Below are 24,454 nucleotides of genomic sequence, written 5' to 3'. Positions count from 1 at the left end.
ATGTTTTCCTTCATAGTTTAAGTTTACTTATGTCTAAACAAAACTTATAATTAATTTAATATCAGTAATTTAAGTTAAAATATGTTTTTTTTGCGATTATCTACTGTCGCAAAACGTCTTGCCAGATACAGTACAAAACAAAACACCCATAATACAAGCCTTTATTAACGGTGTATTGACTAAAGGTGTATCTTATATCGCATATAAATCCATTTACATTAATTCTGTAAGCATATATCAAGTATCCTGCATGAAACTTCGTATTCGTGGTTTGTCCGTTAAAATTTCAATGAAAAGTGGTTTAGAATGATTTACGTTCAAGACCAAATTTGGTAAATTTGAAGAAGAAAAACATTTTGTTTTGAAGAAGTACTGGGTCACGTATCTGTTTTACTGACATTATGACCTGTTGGGAATGGACACTGCAGTTTCCAAAACTAGTGAATAGTAAACAGAACCCTTTCGGTTTATTATCCTACACATGTTACTCTTTTGAGAAAAAATAACAAAATGTTTGCAATGAGATTGACCAGTGTAAGCTTAAGACTGACCATTTTCTATGATATATTGACCAGTGTAAGCTTAAGACTGACCATTGTCTATGATATATTGGCCTGTATAAGACTGACCATTGTCTATGATATATTGATCTGTGTAAGACTGCCCTCATGTCTATGATATATTGATCTGTGTAAGACTGACCATTGTCTATGATATAATGACCTGTGTAAGACTGACCATTGTCTATGATATATTGACCTGTGTAAGACTGACCATTGTCTATGATATATTGACCTGTGTAAGACTGACCATTGTCTATGATATATTGACCTGTGTAAGACTGACCATTGTCTATGATATATTGACCTGTGTAAGACTGACCATTGTCTATGATATATTGACCTGTGTAAGACTGACCATTGTCTATGATATATTGACCTGTGTAAGACTGACCATTGTCTATGATATATTGACCTGTGTAAGACTGACCATTGTCTATGATATATTGACCTGTGTAAGACTGACCATTGTCTATGATATATTGACCAGTGTCAGCTTAAGACTGATCATTGTCTATGATATATTGACCAGTGTAATTAAGTGTCTATGATATTGACCTGTGTACGACTCAGACCTTTGCAGTTATATAAGATTGACTTTTGTGTATGACTGACCTCATGTCTATGATATATTGATCTGTGTAAGACTGACCATTGTCTATGATATATTGACCTGTGTAAGACTGACCATTGTCTATGATATATTGACCTGTGTAAGACTGACCATTGTCTATGATATATTGACCAGTGTCAGCTTAAGACTGATCATTGTCTATGATATATTGACCAGTGTAATTAAGTGTCTATGATATTGACCTGTGTACGACTCAGACCTTTGCAGTTATATAAGATTGACTTTTGTGTATGACTGACCTCATGTCTGCCGGAGTAGTATGACATATTATTTATGACTTTTTATAGCTAGGTGATAGACACTTCTTTCTGATATAAAATTGACTTCTGTCTTTATATATATATATATAACTTTAAAACTCATGTCCTCTCCCTACCATGTAAATAATGTTTTATAAATTGTTCTTTTTCAGTGTGGGCTGATCAAGTAAATGTTGAGGAACATTTTTGTCGTTGCCTTGGTGTTGCTGGGGCTGCTTGTTGTGCATGTCAACACAGCAGACACTGGTACTGGTATTGTCTATAAGTATTGTAAATCTTGGAAGTTTGTCAGCACCGCCACCGGGGAGTGTCGGAGATGTCCAGGCTGTAAGCGTGGCCAATATCACGACAACTCAACACTGGTAAGTTACGTCAAGTCTGTTTGTATATATACATGTACTGGTATAATAAAAAGGATTAAAAGTCCATGTGAAGTAAGTTAATATCTAGAAAAAATAAGATCTAATAACCGACTAAAATTCAAACTGCTTTCACCCTTCACAGGGCTCTTCAGGTTTATTTCAAAAGGACAACATCGTGACGTCACAATTACATGTCATCACACTACAAAAGTAACGTGACGTCACGAAGTACACAAGATTGGTGGACAAACTAGCACAGACTTTTACTGTGGCCTGTTGAGACTTGGTTTTATTATTTCTTTTCTCTTAGAATAGTGTTGGATGAAAATAATTGATATAAAGATAATACATTAAATTGATCTCCATGTTATTTGCATATGTGATGAATTTTGAGGTGAGTGATGCAAACAATTTTTTTTCTTCTAATATATTGAAATATTCAAGGAATATAACAATAATGTAGTATTATTGATTGGTTATTTCTGTATAGGTATTGGCCCAATTATTGGTCCGATGCCTGCTACATTGGCCTGAGGCGAAGCTGAGGGCTATTGTAGCAGGCCTCGGACCCATATCTAGGCCATACGAAAAGTGAGCATCAGTTCAACAAGCATCAATGATATATCAAAGATTATGTTAAATACTTTTGAAAGTTACCATACTAAGTGTACCTAATTTAATAAATATTGGTTTCAACCCTTTCCTTATATCTGTAATTTTATGTCATAATATGCTTAAACTCCCAAACAATATTTCAAATATATGTATTTATGAAAAGTATTGAATTATTGTTGGTATAACCCCCTGGTGCATAACTGTAATAAGAGTACAAACCTTCAAAACACTTCTTCTCTGAAACTTACTGATGTATTTCATCAAAATTTCATATTATAATGGCATGACTGATCTGCCCATAGGGGCTCAAAGGGGGTCATTTAGAGGAAAGCCTGAAATAATCCATAACAATCACATTTTAAATTCTCCTCAGAAACTGTTGGTCAGATTTTGATGAAACTTGGTGGTAAACATCAACCGAGATAGTGATCAGAGTGTATACTTGAGATGGGTCTGACCCTCCAGGGTACTGAGTGGTGGAGAGTTTATACTAGCAGATGGGTCTGACCCTCCAGGATACTGAGTGGTGGAGAATTTATACGAGAAGATGGGTCTGGCCCTCCAGGGTAGTGAGTGGTGGAGGATTTATACGAGAAGATGGGTCTGCCCCTCCAGGGTACTGAGTGGGGGAGGATTTATACTAGAAGATGGGTCTGGCCCTCCAGGGTAGTGAGTGGTGGAGGATTTATACTAGAGGATGGGTCTGACCCTCCAGGGCACTGAGTGGTGGAGAGTTTACACTACAAGATGGGTCTGACCCTCCAGGGGACTGAGTGGTGGAGAGTTTATCCTAGAAGATGGGTCTGACCCCCCAGGGTACTGAGTGGTGAAGAGTTTATATTGGAGATGAGTCTGACCCTCCAGGGCACTGAGTGGTGGAGAGTTTACACTACAAGATGGGTCTGACCCTCCTGGGTACTGAGTGGTGGAGAGTTAATACTAGAAGATGGGTGTGGCCCTCCAGGGTACTGAGTGGGGGAGGGGTTATACTAGAAGATGGGTGTGACCCTCCAGGGTACTGAGAGGTGGAGGATTTATACTAGAGGATGGGTCTGACCCTCCAGGGCACTGAGTGGTGGAGAGTTTATCCTAGAAGATGGGTCTGACCCTCCTGGGTACTGAGTGGTGGAGAGTTTATCCTAGAAGATGGGTCTGACCCCCCAGGGTACTGAGTGGTGGAGAGTTGTCACTAGAAGATGGGTCTGTCCCTCCAGGGTACTGAGTGGTGGAGAGTTTATAATTGAGATGAGTCTGACCCTCCAGGGTACTGAGTGGTGGAGGGTTTATACTAGAAGATGGGTGTGACCCTCCAGGGTACTGAGTGGTGGAGGATTTATACTAGAAGATGGGTCTGACCCTCCAGGGGACTGAGTGGTGGAGAGTTTATACTAGAAGATGGGTCTGACCCTCCATGGTACTGAGTGGTGGAGAATTTATATTAGAAGATGGGTCTGACCCTCCAGGGTACTGAGTGGTGGAGGATTTATACTAGAAGATGGGTCTGACCCTCCAGGGTACTGAGTGGTGGAGAGTTTATATTAGAAGATGGGTCTGACCCTCCAGGGTACTGAGTGGTGGTAAGGGAGGGGATTCCTTTCTACTGTGGTTAGGGAGGGGATACCTGTTTTACTGTTGGTGGGGAGGGGATTCCTCTTAACAATCTTCTTCCTCAGACCCAGATATGCTAGAATCAAATCCTCTTTGTGGATGGAAAGGTCAACAGGTGCTTTACCAAAATGATGATTTTCATTACCCATAGGTCAACGTTTCTCCCCCTTTCTACCTGGGCAGGGGGTATTGACTACTCTGGGTTATATCGGGGATTCCATTATTTTGGTATTATTTTATTGATTTTAAGTGGGAAATAATTCAAACTTAGTTGGAATTCTTGTCATATGGTTGTAGCTTATCTATTTCTCTTTGGTGGGTATCATTTTATCATTTTACTGATATTTACGAGCTCTAATAAATGTTAGACACTCCCAACATAGTTTTGTAAAAGCAAATCCATAGTCAGAAAGATGTTTTTGGTTACATGTACTTCCATATGTTTTTTTTGTTGCATCACAATATTGAACAAGTAAAACTAGATTAAAACTCCGGTAACCGTTAAGGCCATTGAGCCTCTTGTTTATGCTTGGGATAGGGTGTCATGGTAGTGTTCAGGTGATGATGTTTTACTGCGAGATATGCAGGCACTTTAAAGTATATCTGGTTATTACCTATTTATCTCCATGTGAATTTATATGCGCAAAGCTGTTAAAAGCTGTGTCATTGTTCCCTGTCTGTAAAGGTATACAGGAGTTTATCGCTATTGTCTGTTAAAAGTAGTTAAAATTTTCCTTCAGATTGTTTGAGTAAGTTTCCGCCAGTGCTTGTTGAAGATATTGCGAAATTCTATCATTGAAATGTTTACATTTTTCCACTACGTCAATTCTCAACGGATATGATATTTTCCTCTACGAGCATGCTCAGTGGTGTCTGTAGTATTCTGTCTAGACACGAGGCATACAATACAGGTAGTAATTTAGGATTGAGTGACCTCATATAGGTATGAATAATCAATTTTGTGTGAACTGTACTTAATAACATGTACATGTAATGTGTACTTTGTTCATAGTATTTTTCCACATTGCATTGTTTATCTGGTAAACGGCACAGGGGCATGGCACAAATCACACGCTACAGTCTTACTACTGGATAGGGAGGGGATTCCTCTTTCTATTGTTGGTGGGGAGGGGTACCTTTCAAATTTATGTGGGGAGGGGATACCTGTTCTATTGTGGTTGGGGAGGGGATTCCTCTTTCTATTGTGGTTGGGGAGGGGATACCTTTCTACTGTAGTCAGGGAGGGGATTCTTTTCTACTGAAGTCAGGGAGGGGATTTTTTTCTACTGTTGTAAGGGAGGGGACTCCTTTCTGCTGTAGTAAGGGAGGGGATTCCTTTCTATTGTAGGCGGGGGAGTCCATTCCTTTCTACTGTGGTCAGGGAGGGAATTTCTTTCTACTGTGGTTGGGAAGGGGATACCTTTTTACTGTAGTCTGGGAGGGAATACCTTTCTACTGTAGTCTGGGAGGGGATACCTTTCTACTGAAGTCTGGGAGGGGATTCCTTTCTACTAGGGTTAGGGAGGGGATACCTTTCTACTGTGGTTGGGGAGTCCATTCCTTTCTACTAGGGTTAGGGAGGGAATACCTTTTTACTGTAGTCTGGGAGGGGCTACCTTTCTACTGTAGTCTGGGAGGGGATACCTTTCTACTGTGGTTGGGGAGTCCATTCCTTTCTACTAGGGTTAGGGAGGGAATACCTTTTTACTGTAGTCTGGGAGGGGATACCTTTCTACTGTGGTTGGGGAGTCCATTCCTTTCTACTAGGGTTAGGGAGGGAATACCTTTTTACTGTAGTCTGGGAGGGGATACCTTTCTACTGAAGTCTGGGAGGGGATTCCTCTCTACTAGGGTTAGGGAGGGGATACCTTTCTACTGTGGTTGGGGAGGCCATTCCTTTCTACTAGGGTTAGGGAGGGGATACCTTTCTTCTGTGGTTGGGGAGTCCATTCCTTTCTACTAGGGTTAGGGAGGGGATACCTTTCTACTGTAGTCTGGGAGGGGATCCCTTTCTACTGTAGTCTGGGAGGGGATACCTTTCTACTGTGGTTGGGGAGTCCATTCCTTTCTACTAGGGTTAGGGAGGGAATACCTTTTTACTGTAGTCTGGGAGGGGATACCTTTCTACTGCAGTCTGGGAGGGGATACCTTTCTACTGTAGTCTTGGAGGGGATACCTTTCTACTGTAGTCTGGGGGGGGATACCTTTCTACTGTAGTCTGGGAGGGGATACCTTTCTACTGTGGTTAGGGAGGGGATACCTGTTCTACTGTCTGTGGGGAGGGGATTCCTTTCTGCTGTGGTTAGGGAGGGGATTCCTTTCTGCTGTGGTTAGGGAGGGGATACCTGTTCTTCTGTAGGTGGGGAGGGGATTCCTTTCTGCTGTGGTTAGGGAGGGGATACCTGGTCTACTGTTGGTGGAGAGGGGATTCCTTTCTGCTGTGGTCAGAGAGGGGATACTTTTCTACTGTAGGTGGGGAGGGACACCCTACATTAGTACAGTGTATGTGGTCAGGTGGAAAATTGAAAAGCACACTTGATTTTCATTTAAGAAATTGGCCAGAATTCCATTCCTCAATCGGACATTTAAAGGGTCACCTGACTGATCATGTCAGTTTTCTTTTTAGATTGTTTGAGTAAGTTTCCGCCATTGCTTGTTGAAGATATTGCGTAATTCTATCATTGAAATGTTTACATTTTTCCACTACATCAATTTTCAATGAATGGGTATGATATTTTCCCCTATTTGTAGATTGGTAATTGAGGTCATTGAGCATGCTCAGTGGTGTCTGTAGTATTCTGTCTAGACACCAGGTATACAATACAGGTAGTAATTTAGGATTGAGTGGCCTACTCACATATATACAGGTATGAATAATCAATTTGTGTGTACTGTACTTAACAACGTGTACATGAAGTGTGTACTTTGTTCATAGTATTTTTCCACATTGCATTGTTTATCTAGTAAACGGCACAAATCACCTGCTACAGTCTTACTGCTGGATGGGGATGGGATGCATTTCTATTGTTGGTGGGGAGGGGTACCTTTCTATTTTTTAGGGGGAGGAGCTACCTGTTCTACTGTCGGTGGGGAGGGGATTCCTTTCTGCTGTGGTTAGGGAGGGGATTCCTTTCTGCTGTGGTTGGGGAGGGAATTTCTTTCTACTGTGGTAAGGGGGGGGGGGATACCTTTCCACTGTGGTCGGGGAGGGGATTCCGTTCTACTGTGGTTAGGGAAGGGATACCTTTGTTCTGTGGGTGGGGAGGGGATACCTTCCTACTGTTGGTGTGAAGGGGATACCTTTGTTCTGTGGGTGGGGAGGGGATACCTTCCTACTGTGGGTTGGGGAGGGGATACCTTCCTACTGTGGTTTGGGAGGGAATTTCTTTCTACTGTGGTTAGGGAAGGGATACCTTTGTTCTGTGGGTGGGGAGGGGATTCCTTTGTTCTGTGGGTGGGGAGGGGATACCTTCGTTCTGTGGGTGGGGAGGGGATACCTTCGTTCTGTGGGTGGGGAGGGGATACCTTCCTTCTGTGGGTGGGGAGGGGATACCTTCGTTCTGTGGGTGGGGAGGGGATACCTTTCTACTGTTGGTGGGAAGGGGATTCCTTTGTTCTGTGGGTGGGGAGGGGATACCTTCGTTCTGTGGGTGGGGAGGGGATACCTTTCTACTGTGGTTTGGGAGTGAATTTCTTTCTACTGTGGTTAGGGAGGGAATTTCTTTCTACTGTGGTTAGGGAGGGAATTTCTTTCTACTGTGGTTAGGGAGTCGGTTCCTAACTGTGATTTGGGAGGAGATACCTTTTTACTGAGGTTAGGGAGGGGATACCTTTCCACTGTGGTCGGGGAGGGGATTCCGTTCTACTGTGGTTTGGGAGGGGATACCTTTCCACTGTGGTGGGGGAGGGGATTCCGTTCTACTGTGGTTTGGGAGGGGATACCTTTCCACTGTGGTGGGGGAGGGGATTCCGTTCTACTGTGGTTAGGGAAGGGATACCTTTGTTCTGGTGGTGGGGAGGGGATACCTTTCTACTGTTGGTGGGGAGGGGATTCCTTTGTTCTGTGGGTGGGGAGGGGATACCTTCGTTCTGTGGGTGGGGAGGGGATACCTTTGTTCTGTGGCTGGGGAAGGGAAACCTTCCTACTGTGGGTGGGGAGGGGATACCTTCCTTCTGTGGGTGGGGAGGGGATACCTTCGTTCTGTGGGTGGGGAGGGGATACCTTCCTTCTGTGGGTGGGGAGGGGATACCTTCGTTCTGTGGGTGGGGAGGGGATACCTTTGTTCTGTGGCTGGGGAAGGGAAACCTTCCTACTGTGGGTGGGGAGGGGATACCTTCCTACTGTGGGTGGGGAGGGGACACCTGTTCTACTGTTGGTGGGGAGGGGATTCCTTTCTGCTGTGGTTTGGGAGGGGATTCATTTCTGCTGTGGTTAGGGAGGGGATACCTGTTCTACTGTTGGTGGGGAGGGGATGCCTTTCTACTGTGGTTTGGGAGGGGATTCCTTTCTGCTGTGGTTGGGGAGGGAATTTCTTTCTACTGTGGTTAGGGAGTCGGTTCCTAACTGATTGGGGAGGAGATACCTTTTTACTGTGGTTAGGGAGGGGATACCTTTCCACTGTGGTCAGGGAGGGGATTCCGTTCTACTGTGGTTAGGGAAGGGATACCTTTGTTCTGTGGGTGGGGAGGGGAAACCTTCCTACTGTTGGTGGGAAGGGGATACCTTTGTTCTGTGGGTTGGGGAGGGGATACCTTTCTACTGTGGTTTGGGAGGGAATTTCTTTCTACTGTGGTTAGGGAAGGGATACCTTTGTTCTGTGGGTGGGGAGGGGAAACCTTCCTACTGTTGGTGGGGAGGGGATACCTTTGTTCTGTGGGTGGGGAGGGGATACCTTCCAACTGTGGATGGGGAGGGAATACCTTTGTTCTGTTGGTGGGGAGGGGATACCTGCCTTATTTGGGTGGGGAGGGGATACCTTCGTTCTGTGGGTGGGGAGGGGATACCTTCCTACTGTGGGTGGGGAGGGGATACCTTTGTTCTGTTGGTGGGGAGGGGATACCTGCGTTCTTTGGGTAGGGAGGGGATACCTTCGTTCTGTGGGTGGGGAGGGGATACCTTCCTACTGTGGGTGGGGAGGGGATACCTTCCTACTGTTGGTGGAAAGGGGATACCTTTATTCTGTGGGTGGGGAGGGGAGAATTTTCTACTGTGGTGATGGTCGTTGTGGGGGGATACCTTTCTACTGTGGTGGTGGGGGATACCTTTCTACTGTAGGTGGGGAGGGGATTGACCTTCCTACTGTTGGTGGGGAGGGGATTCCTTTATTCTGTGGGTGGGGAGGGGATTCCTTTATTCTGTGGGTGGGGAGGGGAGACCTTTCCATTGTGGAGGGGGGGGGGATACCTTTCTACTGTGGTGGAGGGGGGATACCTTTCTACTGTGGTGGGGGAGGGGAGACCTTTCAACTGTGGTCGGGGAGGAGATTCCTTTCCACTGTGGTCAGAGACGGGATGCGTTTCTATTGTAGGTGGGGAGGGACATCTACATTAGTACATTGTATGTGGTCAGGTGGCACATTGAAAAGCATACTTGTTTTTCACTTAGAAATTGGCCAGAATTCCATTCCTCAATCAGACATTAAAAAGTTCACCTGCCTGATCATGATCATGTAAGTTTTCTCCGGGTACTCCTATTTTCCTCCCCCATTCCAAGTGCACTACCATTTAGGCCAACAGGAGTGATTCATGTAAATTGATATAACTTATTTCATAACTGTAATAAAGTTTATTTATATATTTTAAAGGGGGCAGCTTTTCTACTGTTATGGTTAGGGAGGAAGTTCCTTTCTATTGTAGTTGGGGAGAGGGTATATTCTCAAGCAGATCAGGACTAGATCACTTTGCCCTGTAAGATGGGAGTCTGTTTCTAATGTTGTTGGTGAGGAGGGAGTATCTTCTGCTGAGGACAGAGTAATTTTAACTCAATAACCATTGTAAAATATTGATTGTTGAATGGTTCATCGCTGGAAAAAGTATTGTGTGAAATAATTCTTCTTCTTTGTGGTGATATGCCATGTCTGTCGACCCTGAAACTAAGGTAATGATGGTATATGTTGCATTAACAGGGTCCACTAGACGAACAGCGAGGAGCTCTCCAATGTCATATCTGTTTGCAATGTCCAAAGGGCCAATATAGCGACCAGCACACGCGCGACTGGAGAGACCTGCGCTACTGTCGTCTGGACCGTAACTGTACCAAGAAGAACCGTCTGTATAAGAGGAAACCTAAACAGAGCCGAAAGTCTGAGTGTGGACCTTGCTTGGACGGGTAAATGATTTTAAAACACCTTGTATATCACAGTATCAAGATGTGACATGCAGCAGCTGATTCTATATAGATGTTCAGTAGCTCACCTGGCCCTGATTATACATGTATATAGATGTTTATTAGTTCACCTGACCCTGATTCTATATAGATGTTCAGTAGCTCACCTGGCCCTGATTATATATAGATGTTTATTAGCTCACCTGACCCTGATTCTGTGTGGATGTGTATTAGCTCACCTGATCCTGATTCTATATAGATGTTTATGCGCTCACCTGGCCCTGATTCTGTGTGGATTTTTATTAGCTCACCTGGCCCTGATTCTTTATAGATGTTTATTAGCTCACCTTACCCTGATTCTGTATAGATGTTTATTAGTTCACCTGACCCTGATTCTGTGTGGATGTTTATTAGCTCACCTGGCCCTGATTCTTTATAGATGTTTATTAGCTCACCTGGCCCTGATTCTTTATAGATGTTTATTAGCTCACCTGACCCTGATTCTGTGTGGATGTTTATTAGCTCACCTGGCCCTGATTCTTTATAGATGTTTATTAGCTCACCTGGCCCTGATTCTGTATAGATGTTTATGAGTTCACCTGACCCTGATTCTGTATAGATGTTTATTAGCTCACCTGGCCCTGATTCTTTATAGATGTTTATTAGCTCACCTGACCTTGATTCTGTGTGGATGTTTATTAGCTCACCTGACCCTGATTCTTTAAAGATGTTTATTAGCTCGACTGACCCTGATTCTGTATAGATGTTTATTAGCTCACCTGACCCGGATTCTGTATAGATGTTTATTAGCTCCCCTGACCCGGATTCTGTATAGATGTTTATTAGCTCACCTGCCCCGGATTCTGTATAGATGTTTATTAGCTCACCTGCCCCTGATTCTTTATAGATGTTTATTAGCTCACCTGACCTTGATTCTGTGTGGATGTTTATTAGCTCACCTGGCCCTGATTCTTTAGAGATGTTTATTAGCTCACCTGACCTTGATTCTGTGTGGATGTTTATTAGCTCTCCTGACCCTGATTCTTTAAAGATGTTTATTAGCTCGACTGTCCCTGATTCTGTATAGATGTTTATTAGCTCACCAGACCCTGATTCTGTATAGATGTTTATTAGCTCACCTGCCCCGGATTCTGTATAGATGTTTATTAGCTCACCTGACCTGGATTCTGTATAGATGTTTATTAGCTCACCTGACCTGGATTCTGTATAGATGTTTATTAGCTCACCTGACCTGGATTCTGTATAGATGTTTATTAGCTCACCTGACCTGGATTCTGTATAGATGTTTATTAGCTCACCTGACCTGGATTCTGTATAGATGTTTATTAGCTCACCTGACCTGGATTCTGTATAGATGTTTATTAGCTCACCTGCCCCTGATTCTTTATAGATGTTTATTAGCTCACCTGACCTTGATTCTGTGTGGATGTTTATTAGCTCACCTGGCCCTGATTCTTTAAAGATGTTTATTAGCTCGACTGTCCCTGATTCTGTATAGATGTTTATTAGCTCACCTAACCCTGATTCTGTATAGATCTTTATTGGCTCACCTTCCCCTGATTCTTTATAGATGTTTATTAGCTCACCTTACCCTGATTCTGTATAGATGTTTATTAGTTCACCCGACCCTGATTCTGTGTGGATGTTTATTAGCTCACCTGGCCCTGATTCTTTAAAGATGTTTATTAGCTCGACTGTCCCTGATTCTGTATAGATGTTTATTAGCTCACCTGACCCTGATTATGTATAGATGTTTATTAGCTCACCTGGCCCTGAGTCTTTATAGATGTTTATTAGCTCACCTGACCTTGATTCTGTGTAGATGTTTATTAGCTCACCTGACCCTGATTTTGTATAGATGTTTATTAGTTCACCTGGCCCTGATTCTGTATAGATGTTTATTAGCTCACCTGTCCCTGATTCTGTGTGGATGTTTATTAGCTCACCTGGCCCTGATTCTTTAGAGATGTTTATTAGCTCACCTGACCTTGATTCTGTATAGATGTTTATTAGTTCACCTGGCCCTGATTCTGTATAGATGTTTATTAGCTCACCTAACCCTGATTCTGTATAGATGTTTATTAGCTCACCTGGCCCTGATTCTTTAAAGATGTTTATTAGCTCGACTGTCCCTGATTCTGTATAGATGTTTATTAGCTCACCTGGCCCTGAGTCTTTATAGATGTTTATTAGCTCACCTGACCTTGATTCTGTGTAGATGTTTATTAGCTCACCTGACCCTGATTATGTATAGATGTTTATTAGCTCACCTGGCCCTGATTCTGTATAGATGTTTATTAGCTCACCTGACCCTGATTCTGTATAGATGTTTATTAGCCTACCCAGCCCAAAAAGCTAAGTGAGCTTCTGTTGTTGTCAGTCTGCACGTGTAAAGACATGCATTGTCAAGTCATGCCCATTTTTGACCAAGTCTATTTCCAGGGTAATATTGCCATCTAAGATTTATAACCTATCTTTTCCATTGCTTCGACTGCTACTTTATGTACCATGATATGTATCACATTGTGGCTACAGTATCGTATCGTCACGTTGATTTATTATTGCAGCCCTAGTGAAAATATTGGAATGTTCAAATGCTCCGACTACTTCATCTCAAGAATGATATGGTCTAGAGACATGATGTTTGGTCAGTAGCTTGTAGAAGGAAAATAGCAGGATACTTTTGCAATTTCGCAGTTTATCAATGTGATTGTGAAAATAAAAATTAATATGATTCACAGAATAATATGACAAGCGTATAAATGAGCTGTGATAATAAACTTCATAAACTTACCAGAATGTCATCATAAGATAGAAAGCATGAAGTTGTCACAACTTATATATATCAGGAGTATTATAGCATGTTAGATTATTAGCTCACCTGGTCCGATGGACCAAGGTGAGCTTATGCCATACCGTGGCGTCCAAAGTCCCTCTTCCGTCCGTCAACAATTTCTTCAAACGACTGATTTGAATTTAACTAAATTTGATTGGAAGCATCCCTAGGTGGTGGGGATTCAAAATTGAATAAATGGTAAGGTTAACCTCCCAGGGGGCTGAGGGGCGGGGCCAAAAGGGGACGATTTGGTTATATTGCTATAAACTACTTCTTCTGTAGAACTATGCGCTGGATATCAATCATATTTGGTCAGAAGTATTCATGAGAGGCGGGGATTCAAAATTGTACAAGTGGTTGGGCTGTCCCCCCAGGGGGCTGAGGGGCGGGGCCAAAAAAGGGTATTTGGCTATATTGCTATTAATGACTTCTTCTGTAGAACTATGCACTGGATATCAATCATATTTGGTTGTTATCATTCATTGGAGACAGGGATTCAAATTGTACAAGTAGTGGGGCTGACCCCCTTGGCTAAAGGGTGGGGCCAAGAATAGTTTATTGCTTGGAAATGGTTGATATCCCCACCCTATGAAGAGAAAAATGCACATATGCTTCCAGAATTGCTCAGGGGTCTGGCCCCACCATTGGGAGACATAGTCCCTTGGTCATAACTTTAAAACGGTTGAGATCCCCACCCCAAAACGGTATATATACAAATGCTGGGAGTAAAGAGACGAATGCAGTCATCATTAGCTCACCTGGCACGAAGTGTGCGTGGCGCGGCGTCCTTCGTCCGTCCGTCGTCCGTCCGACCGTCCGTCCTCGTCCATCAACTTCTCCTATAAACAACTTCTTCTAAAGAACGGACAGGCCTAGAGTCATGATATTTGGCTGAAAGCTTCGTTGGTAGGAGCCCTACAAAGTTTGAGAACGAAAATGACCTTGACCTGTTTTCAAGGTCACAGGGGTCAAATATGTCAAAAACTTCAAACGACTTCTTCTAAAGAACTAAAAGGTATAGAATCTTCATATTTGGTTGATGGCTTCCAGGGATAGGGCCCAACAAAGTTTAAGAATGAAAATGACCTTGACCTACTTTCAAGGTCAAAAGGGTCAAATGTGTCAAACACTTCAAATGACTTCTTCTGAAGAACTGAAAGGTATAGAATCTTTATATTTGGCTGGTGGCTTCCTGTGATAGAGACCAACAAAGTTTTAGAATGGCAATTAATTTGACCTACTTTCAAGGTCACAGGGGTCAAATATGTCAAAAACTTCAAACGACTTCTTCTGAAGAATTAAAAGGTATAGAATCTTCATATTTGGTTGATGGCTTCCAGGGATAGGGCCCAACAAAGTTTAAGAATGAAAATGACCTTGACCTTCTTTCAAGGTCACAGGAGTCAAATATGTCAGACACTTCAAATGACTTCTTCTGAAGAACTGAAAGGTCTAGAATCTTTATATTTGGCTGGGGGGTTCCTGTGATAGAGACCAACAAAGTTTTAGAATGGCTATTAATTTGACCTACTTTCAAGGTCCCAGGGGTCAAATATGTCAAAAACTTCAAACGACTTCTTCTGAAGAATTAAAAGGTATAGAATCTTCATATTTGGTTGATGGCTTCCAGGGATAGGGCCCAACAAAGTTTAGGAATGAAAATGACCTTGACCTACTTTCAAGGTCACAGGGGTCAAATATGTCAAAAACTTCAAACGACTTCTTCTGAAGAATTAAAAGGTATAGAATCTTCATATTTGGTTGATGGCTTCCAGGGATAGGGCCCAACAAAGTTTAGGAATGAAAATGACCTTGACCTACTTTCAAGGTCACAGCGTTCAAATATGTCAAACAGTTCAAACAGCTTCTTCTGGAGTTTAAAAGGCATAAAATTATAATATTTGGCTGGTGGCTTCCCGGGATAGAGCTCACCAAAGTTTGCAAATGAAAATGACCTCAACCTACTTTAGAGGTCACAGAGGTCAACAACATTTTAATGGATTTGTTCTTGAGCACCTACTTACAAGATCACAGGGGAAAATATGTCAAGCAACTTCTGAAGAAGAATCAAAAAGCATAGAATCTTATAATAATATTTTGCTGGTAGTTTCAACAGATGGAGCCAACAAAGTTTGCGAGGGAAATATTTTTAGTGCAATATAATATTGAATGAGAATATTTTGCTATGACTTCTTAAATATTTAGGTGAGCGATACAGGCCCTCTTGGGCCTCTTGTATTAGAATAGACCCTGGGGTCTGACCGAACCCCTATGGACCTAGTTTCTGAGTCATAGCTTGGAAACAGTTGAGATCCCCACCCTATAACCATATATACAATTGCTGAGTATAAAGAGATGAATGCACATATGCTTCCAGGATGGCTTTGGGTACTGCCCCATCCTTTGAGATTAAACTCCTGGGTCATAACTTTAAAATGGTTAAGATCCCCACCCTAAAACTATATAAACAATTGTTGGGCATAAAGAGACAAATGCTGTCATGATATTAGAATTGACTCCAGGGTCTGCCCCACCCTTGCAGACTTAACCCCTGGGTCATAACTTTGAAACTGTTTAGACCCCCACCCCAAAACTATATATACAAATGCTGGGCAAAAAGAGACAAATGCAGTCATGATATTAGAATAGATCCTGGGGTCTGGCCACAACCCTAGGGACCTAGTTTCTGAGTCACAGCTTGGAAACAGTTGAGATCCCCACCCCATAACCATACATAGAATTGCTGGGCATGAAAAATCTAATACAGATATGCTACAAGGGAGTAGAATTGGGTCTGGCATATTCCCTTGGATCTCATTTGGAGAATGTTTTGCCATGATTGCTTAGATATCCAGGTGAGCAAACAGACCCTGTGTGCCTCTTGTATATGTAGCTTGCTGACATAGAGATTTATATGTGACATGTAGCTTGGTACATAAAGATTTATATGTATACTGTAGCTTGGTATATAGAGATATATATGTTTACTGTAGCTTGGTACATAGGGATTTATATGTATACTGTAGCTTGGTATATAGAGATATATATGTATACTGTAGCTTTGTACATAGAGATTTATATGGGACTAGAAGCTTGCTGAAATAGAAATTTATATGTTACATGTAGCTTGGGGCCGTAGAGATTTATATGTGACAGATAGCTTGGTACATAGAGATGTATATGTGACCAGAACTTGCTGACATAGAGATTTAGATGTGACATGTAGCTTGGTCCATAAAGATTTATATGTATAGTGTAGCTTGGTATATAGAGATTCATATGTATACTGTAGCTTGTTACATAGAGATTTATATGTGACTAGAAGCTTGCTGAAATAGAAATTTATATGTTACATGTAGCTTGGGGCCGTAGAGATTTATATGTGACAGATAGCTTGGTACATAGAGATGTATATGTGACTAGAAGCTTGCTGAAATAGAAATTTATATGTTACATGTAGCTTGGGGCCGTAGAGATTTATATGTGACAGATAGCTTGGTACATAGAGATGTATATGTGACCAGAACTTGCTGACATAGAGATTTATATGTGACTAGAAGCTTGCTGAAATAGAAATTTATATGTTACATGTAGCTTGGGGCCGTAGAGATTTATATGTGACATATAGCTTGGTACATAGAGATCTATATGTATACTGTAGCTTTGTATATAGAGATATATATGTATGCTGTAGCTTGGTATATAGATATATATATGTATACTGTAGCTTGGTACAAAGAGATTTATATGAATACTGTAGCTTGGTATATAAAGATTTATATGTATACTGTATCTTGGTATATAGAGATATATCTGTATACTGTAGCTTGGTACATAGAGATTTATATGTGACTAGAAGCTTGCTGAAATAGAAATTTATATGTTACATGTAGCTTGGGGCCGTAGAGATTTATATGTGACATATAGCTTGGTACATAGAGATTTATATGTGACCAGAACTTGCTGACATAGAGATTTATATGTGACATGTAGCTTGGTACATAGAGATTTATATGTATACTGTAGCTTGGTACATAGAGATTTATATGTGACCAGAACTTGCTGACATAGAAATTTATATGTGACCAGAACTTGCTGACATAGAGATTTATATGTGACCAGAAGCTTGGTACATTTAGGTTTATATGTGATCAGAAATTAATATGTGTATAAAATACCTTGAATATCACTTTAAGCCATACAGGTGAATTAATTTATATAATCTTATAAAACACTCTTGAAAATTTGACAAGTAGTATACTTATGATGAGTGTAATCATTATATGAATGACCTTTATCCAATTTTCAAGGCTACAGGGGTCAAATTTGTCAAAACCTGTAAACCACTTAAGAACAACCAGTAGGGATATTAAGTTTGGGATGAATGACCTGCTAGAACTTTGAAGCTTGTTTAAATAAAATAAGTTAAATTCTTCCAACAAAGCTACGTAACGTTATAGAGTAATAATATTCTTCCAACAGAGGTACCTTGACCCACCTTGAAGGTCATAGATATGGAATGAATAAAAAGTGAGGGATACATTGGTCCTATTGTATTATGTTGCAGATACGTTCAGGAGTCAAACTGGGATGACGATGATGGTGTTTGTAACAAGATACAGAAGACCACCAGTTCACCAGAAGTTAAGGTCACCAGTTCACCAGATGTCAAGGTCACCACTTCACCAGATGTCAAGGTCACCAATTCACCAGGTGGTATTAAACCCACTAGTTCAGTAGACACAAATGCATCAAACCCAGAGGACTACATTGCACAAACAGAAAGCACCAAACACAAATCAGTCCAGGGAACTGTTCCTAGACAAAACATAGGTAGGTCTCATGTCAGTCCTTTAAATACAAGCAGTTAAATAGTATTGTCACTTGTGGTTAAAGTCACATTATAGTTATATAAGGCTGTCCCTTCTCTCTAGTTTTAAGTCAGTCCTGAAATGTTACAACATCTCGAAGATCTCTTATAATTAGCTTGACAAAGGGACCAGGCAGTCCTGAAATGTTACAACACGGTTGTTTTTGGAAAAAGTAAAACTTTGATATTACATATTTCCAAACTGATGAATCTTATTGAAGGTACCATCAATTGCATTTTTGAGATCAAAGTATAATTTAAAGAGTATTCACTTCTATAATTTAAGAGAAAATACAATTCTTATCAATATTGCAAATATTCATAGACTTCTGAAAACATGCTTGGAAGATGTGGTATGAATTTGTTTTACATACAATCGAAATGATAATTTTTACCAAATATCACATATTTCCCGATATATTAAATTTGCATGTTTTGACCGACCTAAGCAAATAAAAACAAGCACACGTACCTATCATTTTCTTTGTTTTTTTCATTTTCTCATATTCTCTTCAAAATTAAGTCTGGCTCAAAAAATAATAGTCTGTAGAAAATTTGACTTCTCACAGGAACAGATCCTTCAGGGTATTAACTTTTCCTACAGTTCTATATAACCTAGCATAGAAAACCTTATAATCTGTAACAGTGTATAATAATCATATGATGTGTCTACTGCTCAATTCAAAATACTTCACACATCAACCAAACTTTATTACACAGTAAACATTTTGACTTCCAGGGCACCTGGAAAAGACAGTGAAGGAGGAAGGTAAAAGAAGCCGAGATCATCACGAACAGTATGCCGTAATCACTATAGTCCTCTACGTAGTTGGCATCCTCATGATCATTGGACTGTTAATCTTCTTTGGTTATAAACTCCGAAAGAAAACGGTTTGCTTCAACTCATCAACGAACAATGAAAGAAGTGAATCTCCCCTTGGGAATTCAAAAACTCCACTTATGGGTAGGTGTTCCTGATAATCACTGATAGCACTGGCCATTTAAAAAAAAAAACTTTAAAAAATTTGTTCCAATCGCAGAAGGAGTTTAGTTCCTCTCAACTCTGACAAGAGGTCTTTTGACAGTGAAAGTATTTCCCTCATGGACATATTTCTGTGTGTTGTGGCTACATACATCGGATCAACACTTGCTGAAATGTGACCTCTCCCCTCAATGTACTATAGCTACCTCAGATCAACTCTCCCCTCTATATACTGTGACTACCTAAGGTCACCTCTCCCCTCAATGTACTATAGCTATCTCAGATCAACTCTCCCCTCTATATACTGTGACTAACTAAGGTCACCTCTCCCCTCAATGTACTATAGCTATCTCAGATCCCCTCTCCCCTCTATATACTGTGACTAACCAAGGTCACCTCTCCCCTCAATGTACTATAGCTACCTCAGATCCCCTCTCCCCTCTATATACTGTGACTAACTAAGGTCACCTCTCCCCTCAATGTACTATAGCTACCTCAGATCCCCTCTCCCCTCTATATACTGTGACTACATAAGGTCACCTCTCCCCTCAATGTACTATAGCTACCTCGGATCCCCTCTCCCCTCTATATACTGTGACTACCTCAGGTCACCTCTCCCCTCAATGTACTGTGACTACCTCAGATCACCTCTCCCCTTTATGCACTGTGGCTACCACGTGGTACCTCTCACCTCTGTGCAGTGTGAATTCCTAAGGTCACCTCTTCCCTCAATGTGCTGTGACTACCTCAGGTCCCCTCTGTGTACTGTGGCTACTTCAGGTCACCTTTCCTCTCTATGTACAGTGGCCACCTCAGGTCACCCCTCCCCTCTATGTACTGTGACTTCCTCAGGTCACCTCACCCCTCAATGTACTGTGGCTACCTCAGTTCACCTCTCCTCTTTATGTACTGTGACTACCTCAGTTCACCTCTCCTTTCTAATGCACTGTGACTACCACGTGGTACCTCTAACCTCAATTTACTGTGACTACCTCAGGTCACCTCGCCCCTCAATGTACTGTGACTACCTCAGGCCTCTCCCCTCAATGTACTATAGCTACCTCAGATCAACTCTCCCCTTAGTGTACTGTGGCTACTTCAGGTCACCTTCCCTCTCTATGTACAGTGGCCACCTCAGGTCACCTCTTCCCTTTATGCACTGTGGCTACCACGTGGTCCCTCTCCCCTCTGTGCAGTGTGAATTCCTAAGGTCACCTCTTCCCTCAATGTGCTGTGACTACCTCAGGTCCCCTCTGTGTACTGTGGCTACTTCATGTCACCTCTCCTCTTTATGCACTGTGGCTACCACGTGGGACCTCTCACCTCTGTGCAGTGTGAATTCCTAAGGTCATCTCTTCCCTCAATGTTCTGTGACTACCTCAGGTCCCCTCTGTGTACTGTGGCTACTTCAGGTCTCCTCTCCTCCTTATGCACTGTGGCTACCATGTGGTACCTCTAACCTTTGTGCACTGTGACTCCTCAGGTCACCTCTCCCCTCAACCTACTGTGGCTACCTCAGGTCACCTCCTATCTGTATACTGTTGCTACATCAGGTCACCTCTCCCCTCTGTGCGCTCTTACCAACCTCAGGTCACCTCTCCGCTATGTATACTGTGACTACCTCAGTTCAACTCTCCCCTCTGTGTCCTGTGGCTACTTCAGGTCACCTCTCCCCTTTATGCACTGTGGCTACCACGTGGTCCCTCTCCCCTCTGTGCAGTGTGAATTCCTAAGGTCATCTCTTCCCTCAATGTTCTGTGACTACCTCAGGTCCCCTCTGTGTACTGTGGCTACTTCAGGTCACTTTTCCTCTCTATGTACAGTGGCCACCTCAGGTCACCTCTCCCCTCTGTATACTGGGGCTATGTCAGGTCACCTCTACCCTCTGTATACTGGGGCTATGTCAGATGCACTGCGGCTACCATGTGGTACCTCTAACCTCAATGTACTGTGACTACCTCAGGTCACACTACATAAGGTCACCTCTCCCCTCAATGTAGTGTGACTACCTCAGGTCACCTCTCCCCTATGTATACTGTGACTACCTCAGTTCAACTCTCCCCTCTGTGTCCTGTGGCTACTTCAGGTCACCTCTCCTCTTTATGCACTGTGGCTACCACGTGGTCCCTCTCCCCTCTGTGCAGTGTGAATTCCTAAGGTCACCTCTTCCCTCAATGTGCTGTGGCTACCTCAGGTCACCTCTCCCCTCTGTGTACTCTTACCAACCTCAGGTCACCTCTCCGCTATGTATACTGTGACTACCTCAGTTCAACTCTCCCCTCTGTGTCCTGTGGCTACTTCAGGTCACCTCTTTATATGTATACTGTAGCTTGGTACATAAAGATTTATATGTATACTGTAGCTTGGTATACATATAAATCCCTATGTACCAAGCTACAGTAGGGGAGAGGTGACCTGAGGTAGTCACACTACATTGAGGGGAGAGGTGACCTGAGCTAGTCACAGTACATAGAGGGGAGAGGGGATCTGAGATAGCTATAGTACATTGAGCAGTACACAGAGGGGAGAGTTGACCTGAGGTGAGGATAGGTGACCTGACATAGCCCCAGTATACCGAGGGTAGAGGTGACCTGATGTAGAAACTGTATAAAGATAGGAGGTGACCTGAAGTAGCCACAGTACACTAAGGGGAGAGTTGATCTGAGGTAGCTATAGTACATTGAGGGGAGAGGGGATCTGAGATAATAGAGAGGAAAGGTGACCTGAAGTACAGTATACAGAGAGGACAGGTGACCTGACATAGCCCCAGTATACAGGGGGTAGAGGTGACCTGACATAGCCCCAGTATACCGAGGGTAGAGGTGACCTGATGTAGCAACTGTATACAGATAGGAGGTGACCTGAGGTAGCCACGTGGTACCTCTAACCTCAATTTACTGTGACTACCTCAGGTCACCTCGCCCCTCAATGTACTGTGACTACCTCAGATCACCTCTCCCCTTTATGCACTGCGGCTACCACGAGGTACCTCTAACCTTTGTGCACTGTGACTTCCTCAGGTCACCTCTTCCCGCAATGTCCTGTGACTACTTCAGGTCCCCACTCCCCTCTGTGTAATGTGGCTACCTCATGTCACCTCTTCCCTTTATGCACTGCGGCTACCACGTGGTACCTCTAACCTTTGTGCACTGTGACTTCCTCAGGTCACCTCTCCCCTCAATGTACTGTGGCTACCTCAGGTCACCTCCTATCTGTATACAGTTGCTACATCAGGTCACCTCTACCCTCTGTATACTGGGGCTATGTCAGGTCACCTGTCCTCTCTGTATACTGGGGCTACATCCGGTCACCTCTCCCCTCTGTATACTGGGGCTATGTCAGGTCACCTATCCTCTCTGTATACTGGGGCTACGTCAGGTCACCTCTCCCCTCTGTATACTGTTGCTACATCAGGTCACCTCTCCTTTCTATGTACTGTGGCTACCTCAGTTCACCTCTCCTCTTTATGTACTGTGACTACCTCAGTTCACCTCTCCTTTCTATGTACTGTGGCTACCTCAGGTCACCTCTCCTCTCTGTATACTGTTGCTACATCAGGTCACCTCTCCTTTCTATGTACTGTGGCTACCTCAGTTCACCTCTCCTCTTTATGTACTGTGACTACCTCAGTTCACCTCTCCTTTCTATGTACTGTGGCTACCTCAGGTCACCTCTCCTCTCTGTATACTGCTGCTACATCAGGTCACCTCTCCTTTCTATGTACTGTGGCTACCTCAGTTCACCTCTCCTCTTTATGTACTGTGACTACCTCAGTTCACCTCTCCTTTCTATGTACTGTGGCTACCTCAGGTCACCTCTCCTCTCTGTATACTGCTGCTACATCAGGTCACCTCTCCTTTCTATGTACTGTGGCTACCTCAGTTCACCTCTCCTTTCTATGTACTGTGACTACCTCAGGTCACCTCTCCCCTCTATGTACTGTGGCTACCTTAGTTCACCTCTCCTCTCTGTATACTGGTGCTACATCAGGTCACCTCTCCTTTCTATGTACTGTTGCTACCTCAGGTCACATCTCCTCTCTGTATACTGTTGCTACATCAGGTCACCTGTCCTCTCTGTATACTGTTGCAACATCAGGTCACCTGTCCTCTCTGTATACTGTGGCTACTTCAGGTCACCTCTCCCCTCTCTGCACTGTGGCTACCTCAGGTCACCTCTCCCCTCTGTATACTGTTGCTACATCAGGTCACCTCTCCTTTCTATGTACTGTTGCTACATCAGGTCACATCTCCCCTCAATGTACTGTGACTACCTCAGGTCACCTCTCCCCTCTGTATACTGTGGCTACTTCAGGTCACCTCTCACCTCTCTGCACTGTGGCTACCTCAGGTCACCTCTCCCCTCTGTATACTGTTGCTACATCAGGTCACCTCTCCCCTCTGTATACTGTTGCTACATCAGGTCACCTCTCCCCTCTTTGTACTGTTGCTACATCAGGTCACCTCTCCCCTCTGTATACTGTTGCTTCATCAGGTCACCTCTCCTTTCTATGTACTTTTGCTACATCAGGTCACATCTCCTCTCTGTATACTGTTGCTACATCAGGTTACATCTCCTCTCTGTATACTGTTGCTACATCAGGTCACCTCTCCCCTCTGTGTACTCTTACCAGATCCTAGGACCTTTATCCTTCTATGTGTGCATGGAGCCCTTCTCAGTTCACTTCCCATCTCTTTCATTTTACCTGCCTCAGATCCTTCACCCTTTTACGTGTAGAGACTACCTTATGTGGTTTTTAGGTCACCTTTTGTCCGTCGTCGTCCGTCGTCCGTCGTGCGTCCGTAAACAAATTACATTTTCGACTTCTTCTCCAGAACCCCTGAACCAATTTCAATGAAATTTAGAAGGGATCTTCCATGGACAAAGGTAAACAAAAATAGTGGCAAGCCCCCTCCCAAGCCTCCAGGGGCATGAGGGGCGGGGGCCAAAAAGGGTCCAATTGACTAAAATTTAAAAATTCTTTTTCTCCAAACCCCTGAACCAATTTCAATGAAATTTTGCAGGAACCTTCCATGGACAAAGGTCAACAAAAATAGTGGCCAGTTTAGTCCCAAGCCTCCAGGGGCATGAGGGGCGGGGCCAAAAAGGGTTGTATTGACTAAAATTTCAAAAATCTTCTTCTCAAGACCCAGATATGGTAAAATCAAATACTCTTCATAGATGGAAGGGTCTTAAGGTGCTTTACCAAAATTGTGAATTTCATGACCCTGGGGTCTCACGTTTCCCCCTGGGGAGGGGGTAAACTTTACTATAGTTTATATAGGGAAATCACATTTTGGACCAACATTTGTTTAATTTCCATTGGAAGTAATTCAATTTGGGTTAGCATTATCAGTATTAGGTAGCAGTTTGATAGTATG

At 42.9% G+C, this 24,454-nt stretch overlaps 1 protein-coding gene across 2 annotated transcripts in view; it reads left to right on the top strand.

Moving 5' to 3' along the window:
- The window catches only part of LOC110449693, a 34,579-nt gene that overhangs the window by 1,007 nt on the left and 9,118 nt on the right, over positions 1 to 24,454 (top strand). The window contains exons 2-5 of one of the 2 annotated variants that reach the window (XM_021496722.1): positions 1,607 to 1,816; positions 10,165 to 10,367; positions 17,789 to 18,054; positions 18,831 to 19,055. In XM_021496722.1, the coding sequence (XP_021352397.1) occupies positions 1,625 to 1,816; positions 10,165 to 10,367; positions 17,789 to 18,054; positions 18,831 to 19,055 (886 nt within the window). In that variant the 5' untranslated portion in view covers positions 1,607 to 1,624. Of the gene's footprint in view, positions 1 to 1,606; positions 1,817 to 6,783; positions 6,907 to 10,164; positions 10,368 to 17,788; positions 18,055 to 18,830; positions 19,056 to 24,454 lie in introns of those variants that run through there. The other variant, XM_021496730.1, reaches the window with a different exon arrangement.

This window comes from Mizuhopecten yessoensis, unplaced genomic scaffold (genome assembly GCF_002113885.1).
Source record: "Mizuhopecten yessoensis strain PY_sf001 unplaced genomic scaffold, ASM211388v2 scaffold477, whole genome shotgun sequence".
NCBI classification, from domain to species: Eukaryota; Metazoa; Mollusca; class Bivalvia; order Pectinida; family Pectinidae; genus Mizuhopecten; species Mizuhopecten yessoensis.
The sequence above is the reverse complement of the archived record's forward strand: the minus strand, read 5'-3'. Positions and strand labels throughout refer to the sequence as shown.